The sequence below is a fragment of the Ceratosolen solmsi genome, unplaced genomic scaffold, assembly GCF_000503995.2.
Source record: "Ceratosolen solmsi marchali unplaced genomic scaffold, CerSol_1.0 scaffold11, whole genome shotgun sequence".
NCBI classification, from domain to species: Eukaryota; Metazoa; Arthropoda; class Insecta; order Hymenoptera; family Agaonidae; genus Ceratosolen; species Ceratosolen solmsi.
Genome location: NW_011948416.1, coordinates 10,056,493 through 10,068,825, shown reverse-complemented (window position 1 = coordinate 10,068,825; position 12,333 = coordinate 10,056,493). Strand labels below are relative to the sequence as shown.

The window sequence follows — 12,333 nt, the reverse complement described above, 5'->3', positions numbered from 1 at the left end:
TTCTTCTTCTTCTTCTTCTTCTTTGTTGTTGTTGTTGTTGTTGTTGTTGTTGTTGTTGTTTTTACACTTTATTCCTTTACAAAAAAATATACGATTAATCTTACAAATTTTTAAAAAGGAATTATTTTTATGGTTTGTTAATTTTTTTAATAATGCTTTTTGTATCGAGAAAATTCGAAAACGGAAATCTTTCATTAAGTCTTTTCGTGAATATACAATTTCTTTAAAAATAAAGTTATATTATATTGCGATCACATTCATAAGATCATCGGATGTCTTATGAATATTATTTGCTTCTTTGTGCTTTTTTTACACTTTATTTTTTTATCCCCCTACCATTACATTAAATTAACATTAATTATATACTATAGGATAAGTCTAAATTAAGAAATACTTTATTATTTCGTTGAAATTAAGGAGTTCTTCTCTCACGTTCGGTCGTATTGAGTCAAATGATATTTTTGAATTACTCAAATGTAACTGTAATTCCAGTGAATTTTCATTTAATTTCATTAAAGCAGTCATTAACTTTAATTTTGCCGTAAAATTGAATTTACCGGCAGCCATAATTATACGCAAAAGTATTGCAATCGTTGATATCTTATAATTACTATTTAATTATTTTATTTATTTATTTATTTATTTGTTTTTATTTATTTATTAATTTTTTTTTCATTTAAATTCATAGGTTACAATCGTAATATTATTTGGTCACTTTATTCGATGTATGTCATGAAAAATCTTCCAATATTGCCGTATCGCGTCACTAGATTGGTATAACTTTTTTCAAAAATACCTTCGTAAAATTCAATTACTCGGTAATATGAAAATTCAATTTTATATACTTTCATACGAGGATAATTAGCATTGATAATTATCAGTTTAAATAGGCTTGGTAAACAATTTACGAAACCCGAGATAATGAGATATAATAAAGAGAGGAAATTGGCAACTTGTTTGAGAGTGGATTTTGTTCAGACGTTAAGCGATAGTTAATATCGCCGATCGAAGATATCGATTTAGAAATTAAAAGCCTTTAACGTGACTCGCGGGAAAATGATATTTTTTAATTTAAATCCCTTTTATAATTAAAGATTATCGCCATCCATTTATTATATAATATATTACGCAAGGACATACACGGAGACTTTTCCTCATAATCTCTTCATTAATACCGGATTTTTTATTAACAGCTATAAAAATTTGACTCGGTGGATAGCCGCAAATTAAATATCGTGGTAAATTTTAAATAATTCGACCACCTCGGTAATTCAATTGCCATAATTCGTACATCTCACATAAATGACTTTCTTTACTTTCTTCGTTACTTTACCGCTCGTAATATCCACGCAATTTCTAAATTTATGAATCTCAAATGCATTAGGCATCACACGCTCGAGCCCATTCGGTCTCTAATTTTCATTTTATAAGTGTGCCATTTATAATGATCGCTCCCTCCTCCTCCATCCACCTCCATCCTCCTCGAGAAGATTCGCTTACTTTTCTATCGACTGCTAAAAGCCTCGGTTATTTCGCTATCCGCTTGGCGCGTCGGGCAATGTTTTTAAATCAATCGCGCGATCAAAATGCGATGCCTTTTTCCTGCATCCGGCACCTGGATCAGGATAAATAGTCAAAGGGGAAAATATTGCACGCCGAATGAACGAGTAGAAGCGGATGGGGAAGCGAGTGCGAAATATACGACCGTAAGCCTGGATATAGATTAAAATACGTTTTCGGTATAAACAAAAAGAAGAGGAAGAAGAAGAAGAAGAAGAAGAAGAAGAAGAAGAAGAAGAAGAAGAAGAAGAGAAAATTGGGGGGGGGGGAAGAAGATGAAAACAATGACAGACAGATTTATGTTAACGTAAGCATTCGGTCGATCCAATAACGGCAAAATAATGGCCAAGGGGGAAAATGCATAGCGAACGTCCTGACTATTTGCACGGAGATTTTAGGGCAAATTCAATGTGCGTACATAATTATTCGCTAGGGTCGGACGACCACTGGGGCCAGCTTACTATAATAATACAAGCAATTCCAGCCTTGGCATAATTGGTTGCAAATGTACAACAAAAGTCGCCGTCCAATGCGTCCGTATGGCCAACGATAATGATAAGCTGTCGGGGACGTAAATCGTATTAATGCACAAGTGGATGTGTGCAGGGCGGGTCGAGTTGTATCAGAGCATCCGTTTACGCAATTGCTAAACGATCTCTGTCCGTTTAAATGGAACAACTCGGGTGGATATTGATAAGTAACTCGTACGGGCCCCGCCAAGGCGAGCAGATTAAGGGCCGAGTCCGGCTGTCAATGCTTTCAAGGGCAAAACAGTTATACCCTTAGTCCTCGAGGGGACAAAAGCGAAGAAGGCCGACGGATTCCAGAGCGATGGACCGATGGAGCGTGGCTTCGGCGATGTGGACGGAAACGGCCGAGTGTGGCTTCGAGCGACGTACGACTTTGTCGAGCTGCAAACTACGGAGATGAGAATTTTTATTGGCGACGGCCGGAAGCTCAGCTGACGCTGGTATACGCGATGCGCGATTTATCTTCTCGCTCTTCGTCTTGGCCTGGCCATTTATATACGACTCGACATTGGCTCGAGTACGTATATACCTGGGAGAATTAAATTCAGCGGAGAATTTTTAGCTTAACGAGATCCTCTTCTCCATACGATAATTTTATCAACGGTTCGCTTTCATTTTGGAAGAGAGAGAGAGAGAGAGCGAGAGAGAGAGAGAGAGAGAGCTGCTTCGAATTCTATGTAAATGGGAGTGGCAGGCTGGGTTAATCGTCTTGCCAAGCAAATGTTTTTCTTCATAATCTTTCCTTGGTCATTAACTGGCTATAGTTTTCAATTAAACGTATTACATAGTGTGATATTTTATTTACTTTGGGCTGATGCTTAATTATGGATTATACGCAGCTTGATTTTTCATTATCTTAAGCTTTGAAAGTAATTTTTAAACTGCAGCCCTTCTCCGCACTTCCTCGGAAAAACTTCACTGACACGCACGCACACACGCACACATATATTATCATCGTATAGAAAATTTTATGTCACTATTCTAATTGGCTTCTAATTCAATTGTTTACTAAATTCATTATCAGTTAGTACTTTGTAAATTGTGTTTGGACAATTTCAACTCTTGTATAAATGTGATTTCTTTTAAAACTTTATAGTTATAAAAATAACAACAACAAAGAAGACACTTAACGACATAAACTCTGGAATCTTTAAATTAAATATAAAATATTTCTTGCGATAATTAAATTAAAGTTAATAATCAATTTAAAGTTTTTTCATGCTGTTAAGCGTGACAGTAAGAGATTATTTAACTATCAATTTACAAATTATAATTCTCAAAATTTAATTGAAACAAAGAGATATATTTTTCAAATGTGATTAAATAGAAAAATTTCCGCTAAAATAATTTAAATAAGATTAAAAATTTAAAGTTTCTCAAGGTAATATATATACATACATATACATACATATATATATATATATATATATATATATATATATATATACTTTGATTATGGTAAAATTGAATAACGTAAGATAAATCATTATATTTGTGTTACGTAAATTGAGAATAATGATTTGCAATATTAAAAAAGAGAGAGAGAGAGAAGAGAAAGAAAAAACTTCCTAAATGTATCTTTCTTTTTCGAGGATATTTGTATGTAGTAGTGATAAAGCTCAAGTACAAAAAGTATTAAATCGATCAAACTTTAGTTAAGCTAAACTACATAAGTTAGTTGGAATGGATTTGTATATATGTATATATATATATATTTATTCGGATTTTCTTTTCTGATTTTAAACTAAAGTCGCAAAAGGTAACGTTGAATCTTTGCAAAAAAAAATATAAAAAAAAATAGCCCTTAATTCTATCCAAACAGTAGGAAACAAAAGTATTGTTGTAAGCAACAATATTTTTTATTAAAACTTGTAATAATAATTTCTAAGATTTCTAATAATCATGCTTCCTTTAATAAAATTTCAGGAGGATGAGAGAGAGGGAGAGAGAGAGAGAGAGAGAGAGAGAGAGAGAGAGTGTGTGAAATCATGGAATAATGCATTGAAGCTTGAAAATACCTTAAAAAATTTACAAGTCTAACGATCAATCGGTCCACAGCGAGTAACGGAAAAAGTCCGAGGATCCGGAGATGTGGTCGCGGGGATTCAAGAGACTGCTGCTGCTGCTGACGCTGACGCTGGTGCCGTCGTCGGCGGCCCTGAAGGACCAGCCCTCGCCGATGGACCTCGACCAGTGCGACTTCGAGAAGCCATGCGGCTGGGCGTGGAACGGTACCTTCCAGGTCACCAAGGCACCCATCGCCAACGAGATGGCACCCACGACCGACGCCACCAAGCGCAGAAAGGGTGAGACACGCCTTCCCACTTCCTTCGATTCCCTCATTGATATTTTGGAATTTTCATCTTGGGAAAGTGCAATTTTATCCCGACTCGCACGAGCTCCTACCAATTCCCCAAGCATACCGATTAACGAGGTGGTTACGGATTTCGTCGAGTGACCGAGCGGCCGCCTACGTTTAACTCTGTATTTCCAGGAAAATTCTTATGGATGCCAGGACCGGCCGAGGGTCAGCTGCGCTCCGGATTTATCCGGCACACACGTTCCCACTGCTACCTCGAGCTCGCTCTTTACCAAGTCGAGATGAAGCATGGCCTCATCAGCCTTATCATAGAGACCTTCAACAGGACGAGCTACGTGGCAGCCGAACGCGCAGGCAACAATTTTGCCACGTTAGTACAACCTTGCAATTATTGCGCTCCTGCAAATAATTAAATGCGTCATAGTTTCGCGGGGTTTGGCGCGAGATGGTCGCCTGCTAGGTTTAAGGGGATGAGAGATCGGCTTTAAAAACTGGCACATCCTTTGTGATTCACAATCATGGCCTGTGATCAAAGGACTCTCATTGATTACGCGCTAATTCTAATTCAACGTAATGTGATTTACGATTTCAAGTGTTTGCTGCCATATATTTCGTTTGCCAAGTCTTGCTTTCATAAAGAATACGAGGGGAATGGGAATTATGCGAGAGCGGCAATTATATTCTGTCGATAATTTAAATCGTTAAATAATTCGGCGCTTCAATAATCAATAAACGAGTATTTATAAGAATAAATTCTATTATTATGCAATAAGAAGTTTTTAAAAGCACATTTAATACTTATATTGACGATAATCCAAAAAAAAAAAAATAGTAATTTAATTGCGTATAAGTTTATTGATTGATAACTATTGCGGTTAGTAATGTTCCTCGATATCTTTCTGCATTTGTACAATGTATTAATGAGCAATTTATGATTTACAAATCAGAGGCCATCAAATATTATTTTGTTTCACAATATCTTATACAAATCATTGTTACTATTATTGTATGAAAATAATGATTATTAATTAGAAAATAATGCACTCGTCAAGCCCGCATACAAGAGATGGCAAATGAAGTGTAAAACATACAGGATTTAAAATATTAATTATTATTACTCGTGTTATCAAATACGCGAACAAAGTTTACATATTCCAATAAGGAAAAAAATATCGCGTATAAATAGAATTTAATTTTACATTCATCCCGAATTCTCTCAAACACAGATGCGTTATTAAGTAATTCTGTCATCGTGTCCGACGATACTCTAATTTTTAAATACTAACATGTCCGTACCGTAAATTTTTCATAGCCACATACATAAAACGAGTCCCCACTATTCGGCAAACCGAGATTTAGCACATCCCCGTTGACCTGAACCAACATCCAATTTATGCTCCTCGTTCATAATCATCTTCGCACCGACCCCCTTCCCCGCCCCCGCTCCCCGCCCTTCCGATATTTGCTTATCCGACTGAAATAAAGTCATTGCTGTCGTGCAAGGATCACGAAGCCCTTAAACACAGACGCGGCTGGGTCTGCCCTTTGGTTCCACAGGTGGGAGACAACCAAATTTAACCTCGGACGCATAAGCCAGGACTTCCGGATCATCCTGGAAATCGTCGTGCCGTTCGCGAACTCGAGCATTGGCGTGGACAGCATACGGTTGGTCGACTGTTTCCCGGAAACGGGGACCTTCTTCCACGGCGAGTGCACCAGGACTATGTTTCGGTGCGCGAATGGCGAGTGTCTGAAGCGCGACCACGTGTGCGACCTTACGGCTGACTGCGCCGACGGCGAGGACGAGAGCAGCGAGTGCGGTGAGCCCAAATCACTTTCCTCCTTTGCCTTTATTGTCGGCGACTGTCACGACCCTCGTCACCAAGCCCCGGGATCGCGTACTTTGATTATGAAAGAGACAGTCTCTGTGATAGGATATTTCAGGTCACTTGCTCTTTTCGTACAAAGTTTCAAGCAATTGTGTTCCCTCCATAACAGTTTACGCGCCCATTGTTACATTCTAATGCAATTGGAGATCGGAGGAGCAGTTGGAAAATACAGTAGCCGCGTTTTACATATTCCATCGATTTTCTTAATACAAGCTTACAATTAAATGCGTGATAGTCAATGTTTTTATTATTAATGGAATAAAAGTTTTAGTCGCGGATTAAATTAATTCTCCAAATTGTCTAATAATAGCGAAATCCGCTATTATCTAAATTTAATATTGGGAAAAACAGAAATTTTCATTAATTTTTTTATTTATAATCGGTAAGTGCTTACCAATTCTGAATCGCGGCACTTTCATCTGTATTAATTCCATACGAAAAAATATTAATTCATTTAAAGAATATTTTATAATATTGACTTTAATTTAATTTAAGTCTTTTCGAAAGAAAAAAAAACAAATAAAAAAAATAATCATGCCAACGAATTATACAATTTCTTATTTTACTATCGGGAGTAATTTTTTTTTTCTTAAAAATAGTTCGATTATTATGGGATAATCGTAAATGATTCGGACGAAATGGATCACGCGAATGCGTTTTTATAAATTAATCTACAATCTGTTCTTTTATGTCAAATAGATTTTTCCATGATAGTGTAAAATATTTATCATTACAAAGAGAAAAAAAAATTCTTATTACTCAAAAAATAAAATCATCCCACTGAAATTGATTTCCCTCTTTCATCACTATCACTCATCACAAATACTTTATTTATTTACTTATAATTTAGCTATGTTAAATATATATATATATATGGTAACGAACAATTCATCGTTCTTTATTTATTAATGATTGATATTATTGATTATATTATTGATTATATTGATGATATTATTATTGATTGGCGATAACGTACTGTCGATTAATACGAAAATGCGCGAGTAAATTTATTTGATGTTTGTATTAAAATACATTTCTACTAGCTGTAATTTACAGAAAATATGATATTCATGACTAATGTTATTGAGCATTAAGTATATTATACGTGTTTATGATATATGAAATATTATTCCCCTTTTACGAGTGAAATGCCCATATGGATGATTAATTCATCTTCTGCTATTCATGATATTTAACGTCTGATAAAACTACTTTGTATAACTTTGATTACGAGAAGCTATTCTTTTGTTGGGAATTGGATCGTAACTTTTGTAATATATAACGATGTGCTTACATTAAAGGAGAGAAAGGCCATTTAACTGATCAAAAACATCATTTATTGCTCATGCTAGTAGTGAAGTGTATTTTTAATGAGTAAAATTTCAAGTCTTAGGAATGTCACAGCTAGTAAACATTATACGACTCGGTATCCCGTATAGTCTCTTCGAAACTTTATTAACTTTCTTTCTCTTGAAACTTTTAATTTTCTATTTGTTCCTCCTCCACTATCCCTTTGCTTTTAATAATCTTAAAAAATAAATCAAAGTTAGTCAACCAATCAGTGTAATGATAGGCGCAGATTAAAAATAAAAGAAGAAAAAAGAGATTTCTAATTAAAGATTCAACTTCGTTACGACGAATCGATGACATCCTTATCATGAATATGCTTACTAATTATTGATTATTGTTTTCATAAATTCATATGTATAATACACTCTAATATAATGATATTCAGTTCTTCTTGGCTACAAGCTTTATAAATAGAATGAAAAATCGATATTTTTGTAATGCTGACGTGATTTGTTCTATTGGCATTAATAATCGCCAGGATCAAATTAGTTTTGTGCGCGAGTAATTGTTTTCATTTATCTAGAGTTTCGATAAAGCCAGCGCCAATTTTAAAAGCCATCCCTTGCTCAATTCTATTATTCGAAAAATAATCACGATGACACATCACCGCTCTAAAATCAATGTGTATGGCCGTTCATCTTTAAGAATGATAAATCTTCCTCGTAAACCGTATATGCTCTCTAGCGAAATAGCGAATGTCCTATTACCAATGGAAATGCTTTTTTAGTGATAGTGAATTTCTAAAAGTGCGCGTAACAGACGTCGCATCGTGTTATTTTTCAAAAATGCCAAGTCGATCGAAAGCATTATCTTTCCATTTAAACGCGAGTCAAATACACTCGTCACATCAAAATCGATACTTAGTACATTATTCTTTAGTTACAAAAGCCCACTGACCGCCCCAATTCTCCTTTCCACCCAATAAACAAATCTGCATCAAAGCGATCTCGATTACCCGCCTCCCACGAAGAATAATATAATTACCCCCAATACGGCGATAGCGAAAAAAATTCCCGAATGAAAAACATCGTGGAATCCTGGCTCGCTCGAGACGTACATCGTAGGTACAGAGGTCGAGAGTTTGTATTGCAATAATAATTCGATAATCGGAATTCCCGTGCAGATAAAGTGCCGGAGTACGCCAAGTGTGACTTCGAAAGCGGCTGGTGTGGTTGGTCGAACGAGATGAATAGGCCGATAAATTGGACGCTCCATCATGGGCCGACACCGACCGAGAGGATGGGACCCAATATCGATCATACCTATCGCAATTCCAGTGGTAATTAATTTCACGAGGGAAATTCACTTCACGTAGGCGATGCTTACTTTGGCATAAGTAGCTCCCACTTAAGGACCTTCCATCAATCGCCGTTACTTTCAGTTATCGAGCCACGGCCCGCGATACTTTTCATTACGATCGACCATTTTATTTCTTTTCCAATTTCCCTTAATTTCAGCATTGCCTACGTTAAGGGAGCATGGACTTTGTTAATGTAAATTTTCCTACATTTATATGTATATATATATATATATATATATATATATATATATATATTGCATACGTGTACGCGTATGCGTTGGCTTGATTATAGGAACTTACGCTTACGTGGATATGTCGAGGAGAGTGGATTATGGGAGCCAAGGAACAATAAATAGTCCTATTTTTAATCGAGCACCGCCGTATCACAGTGATCCAGAAAATCCTTACTACAAATCCTGCAAGGTACGTGTTTCAGTACTAAAATTTCGGTCTTTTTTTCGGAAAAAAAATTTTAACGCTTAACGTCAGTTTTTGCCTTTTATTTCCAAGGCGAATAAGATATAATGTCCCTCGTCGTTTACGGAAAAGCCATTGAAGCTGAACGTTATTTTCCGTATGTGTTGCACGATCATAAATTTCAGACAATAAATTATTCTTAGCTTCTTGATCTGTGGCTATAGGAAGGGATGCTCCTATTAATAATTAAGCTGAATAATGCAACGCGATAAATATTATAAGCCTTGAAAGATTATTTCGAAAATCTTTCTATAACTACGGAAGCTGAATTTTCACTCGATGTGCAAGAAAATTACACGCTTATTAAATAATTAGATGTTTGTAATTTTCCTTGGAAAAGTCAAACTTGGGAGCGAGTTTTGCCTTTCTTTGTGCGCCGTGTTACACCTTGCTCTCTCTCTCTCTCTCTCTCACTCTCTCTCTCTCTCTCACTCTCTCTCTCTCACTCACTCACTCACTCTCTCTCTCTCTCTCTCTCTCTCTCTCTCTCTCTCTGTATCGTTTCTCTTACAATTTCATTTCTCTTGCTCTTAAACAACAATCGAGATTTTTGCTCAAACGCAAAGTCCAATTCGCGCAACGCACCATCGAGCGAGCGTAACTTTTTAAGCGTGAAAACGCAAACTTTTCTCCCTCGACAATGTGCGTTTCACCCGAGTTGCAACATAAAATCCGCGTTATTCCGTTCGTATACGTTTTTTCTGTTTTTCATCACGACTCCTCGAGTCACGACATCGAGTCACGAACGCAACATTTCCCGACTCCTAGGAGTGCTGAGACATTCTCATGCATTATAACTTCAACCTTTAACGAGCGTCGCAATGTGTTCTCCCCCCCTGTATATCTCGTGCTTTTTACCTTGAATTTGCTAACCCTCGTATTGTCTTCGTCTTTTGTTTTCTTTAACTTTGCTTTTGCAGCCATTGTTTGTTTATTTCTTCATTGGAGACTGCTCGAACGGGACTGTACGTAAAAATTTTACTCCCTCAAAAACTCAGGCAATTATTATTATTATTATTATTATTATTATTATTATTATTATTATTATTATTATTATTATTATTATACATACGTTTGCAAATACAAAATCATTTAATGTTACCAGAAAAAAAAAAAAAAAAAAAAAAAAAAAAAAAAAAAAAGTCACTCAAAGATCCAATGAAACGATAAATAAATTATAAAATTGTAAGAGAAAGCTATTTTCGTTTAATTTAATTCGTACTGAAAACGAAGAGCGCAAATATCTGCATTTTCTTATTTTCTTGAAACCGTTGTGTCCTAGTGACCGACATTCGGCGATTCGACATCCGCGCACTACGAATTACAAAGTAATAAAGTGATATTGGCGCGTACATTATATTACATAGCGCGCATCATGAATATTCTCATTTGTTTATCCAATTGTCGCCAATGAGAAATGATAGTACTACGGATAAAAGGGCTGTCGAGCATTGGGAAGGGTCGGGGAGAAACGGGGGAAGCGCTCGAAGGCACTTTTACGGAGTCGCTGTACATTGCCCACAGGTGCGCTTCTTTTACCATCAATACGGCACGCACACGGTCGCCCTGGGCCTCTACCTCGTCCAGCTGAAGCCCCATCAGAATCACAGCGAGCGCATCTGGTGGTCGTTCAAGGACAAGAGCAGCACGTGGAACAGCCAGGTGGTGCCGCTCCACGACGTGCACTACAAGTACTTCCTGCAATTCGAGGCGAGGAAGAGTTACACATCGATGGGAGGCGTAGCCATTGACGACGTCTCCCTCAGTCCCGAGTGCTTTGGAGTTGGTAATTGCATTGCTCCTATCGTTACATCTCCGCATTTTCCGCGGTCAATAATAATAATAATAATAATAATAGGCGGTAGGTCAAGCCATTTCGCGCACCTTAGAATAGAGCGAGAGGCTCGCTACTGCGATAACCAAGCCAAGCCCGCATAATCCCGTAATTCCCATAATAGGTGATGCGTTCATTGTGTATTTTATTATTTTATTGTATCATTTTATCAGTGACGCGCATACGACTGCGAAGCAAAATGAAGTGTGGCGAAGAGGCAGTGGAGCAGAGATATAACGAGGCGGATGTGAGTGCGCGCCTGTCTGTAGATGCGTATTTTTTCGGAAATGGCTCGATATATATTGAAATATAAAACAATGTTGACAAGACATTGATGGGCTATTAGATGTACAATATCAAGTAGTATTAATCAAATTTGAGATTAATAAGTAGTAGTAGAAATAGCAGTGGTAGCGCTAGTGGTAGCATTGGTAAAGAGAGAGGGAGTGAGAGTGAGTGAGAGTGAGTGAGTGAGAGAGAGAGAGAGAGAGAGAGAGAGAGAGAGAGAGATAGAGAGAGAGAGAGAGGAGATGTGTATTGTAGTAAATTTGCCTTGTAAATTAGTACACCATTGAATGATTCTCGGGTATAATTTATCAAAATGAAGGTTCCTTACTAGCAAAAACTGTACTTTCATCGTTTTATTTTCTTCAAACTTAAATTATTTTACTCATTAATTCTTGATAAGTGCAGAATTCAATACAACGTGTTATGTGTGCATCGAGGATCAAGGCTCTCGAAAAGTTTCGAGGTTGAACGAATGGAACTCAACTTAAGTTGACTCACACGTTGACGGATTTATTTCGGATTATGGAATCGCTGAGAGGTCAGTGCGTGTCTAATCTTTAACTTCCACGCGATTTATGATTTCCAAATTCATATATTGAGACTGAATAAGCTTGAAAAGCAACGATGATAGGTCAGCAGCGAGCTTTTTATAAGAAATAGAATAGAAAGGAAGGTAGAATATTTACCCTTTACGTTACGTTTAACTGGAGTTCGCGTTTTCGTCTCTATCTCCCATCCCGCTCCCCCACTCCCCCCCCCCCCCCCCCCCCCACCCCCCCCCCCCT

The 12,333-nt window shown here is 37.0% G+C and overlaps 1 protein-coding gene across 1 annotated transcript in view; it reads left to right on the top strand.

Moving 5' to 3' along the window:
* The first annotated feature begins 4,162 nt into the window (after positions 1 to 4,162).
* Alk (Anaplastic lymphoma kinase) overlaps positions 4,163 to 12,333 on the top strand; it is a 20,725-nt gene continuing 12,554 nt past the window's right edge. The window contains exons 1-6 of the mRNA XM_011495877.1: positions 4,163 to 4,396; positions 4,585 to 4,780; positions 5,968 to 6,230; positions 8,773 to 8,928; positions 9,242 to 9,372; positions 10,951 to 11,212. Coding sequence (XP_011494179.1) covers positions 4,180 to 4,396; positions 4,585 to 4,780; positions 5,968 to 6,230; positions 8,773 to 8,928; positions 9,242 to 9,372; positions 10,951 to 11,212 — 1,225 coding nt within the window. The 5' untranslated portion in view covers positions 4,163 to 4,179. The remainder of the gene's footprint in view (positions 4,397 to 4,584; positions 4,781 to 5,967; positions 6,231 to 8,772; positions 8,929 to 9,241; positions 9,373 to 10,950; positions 11,213 to 12,333) is intronic.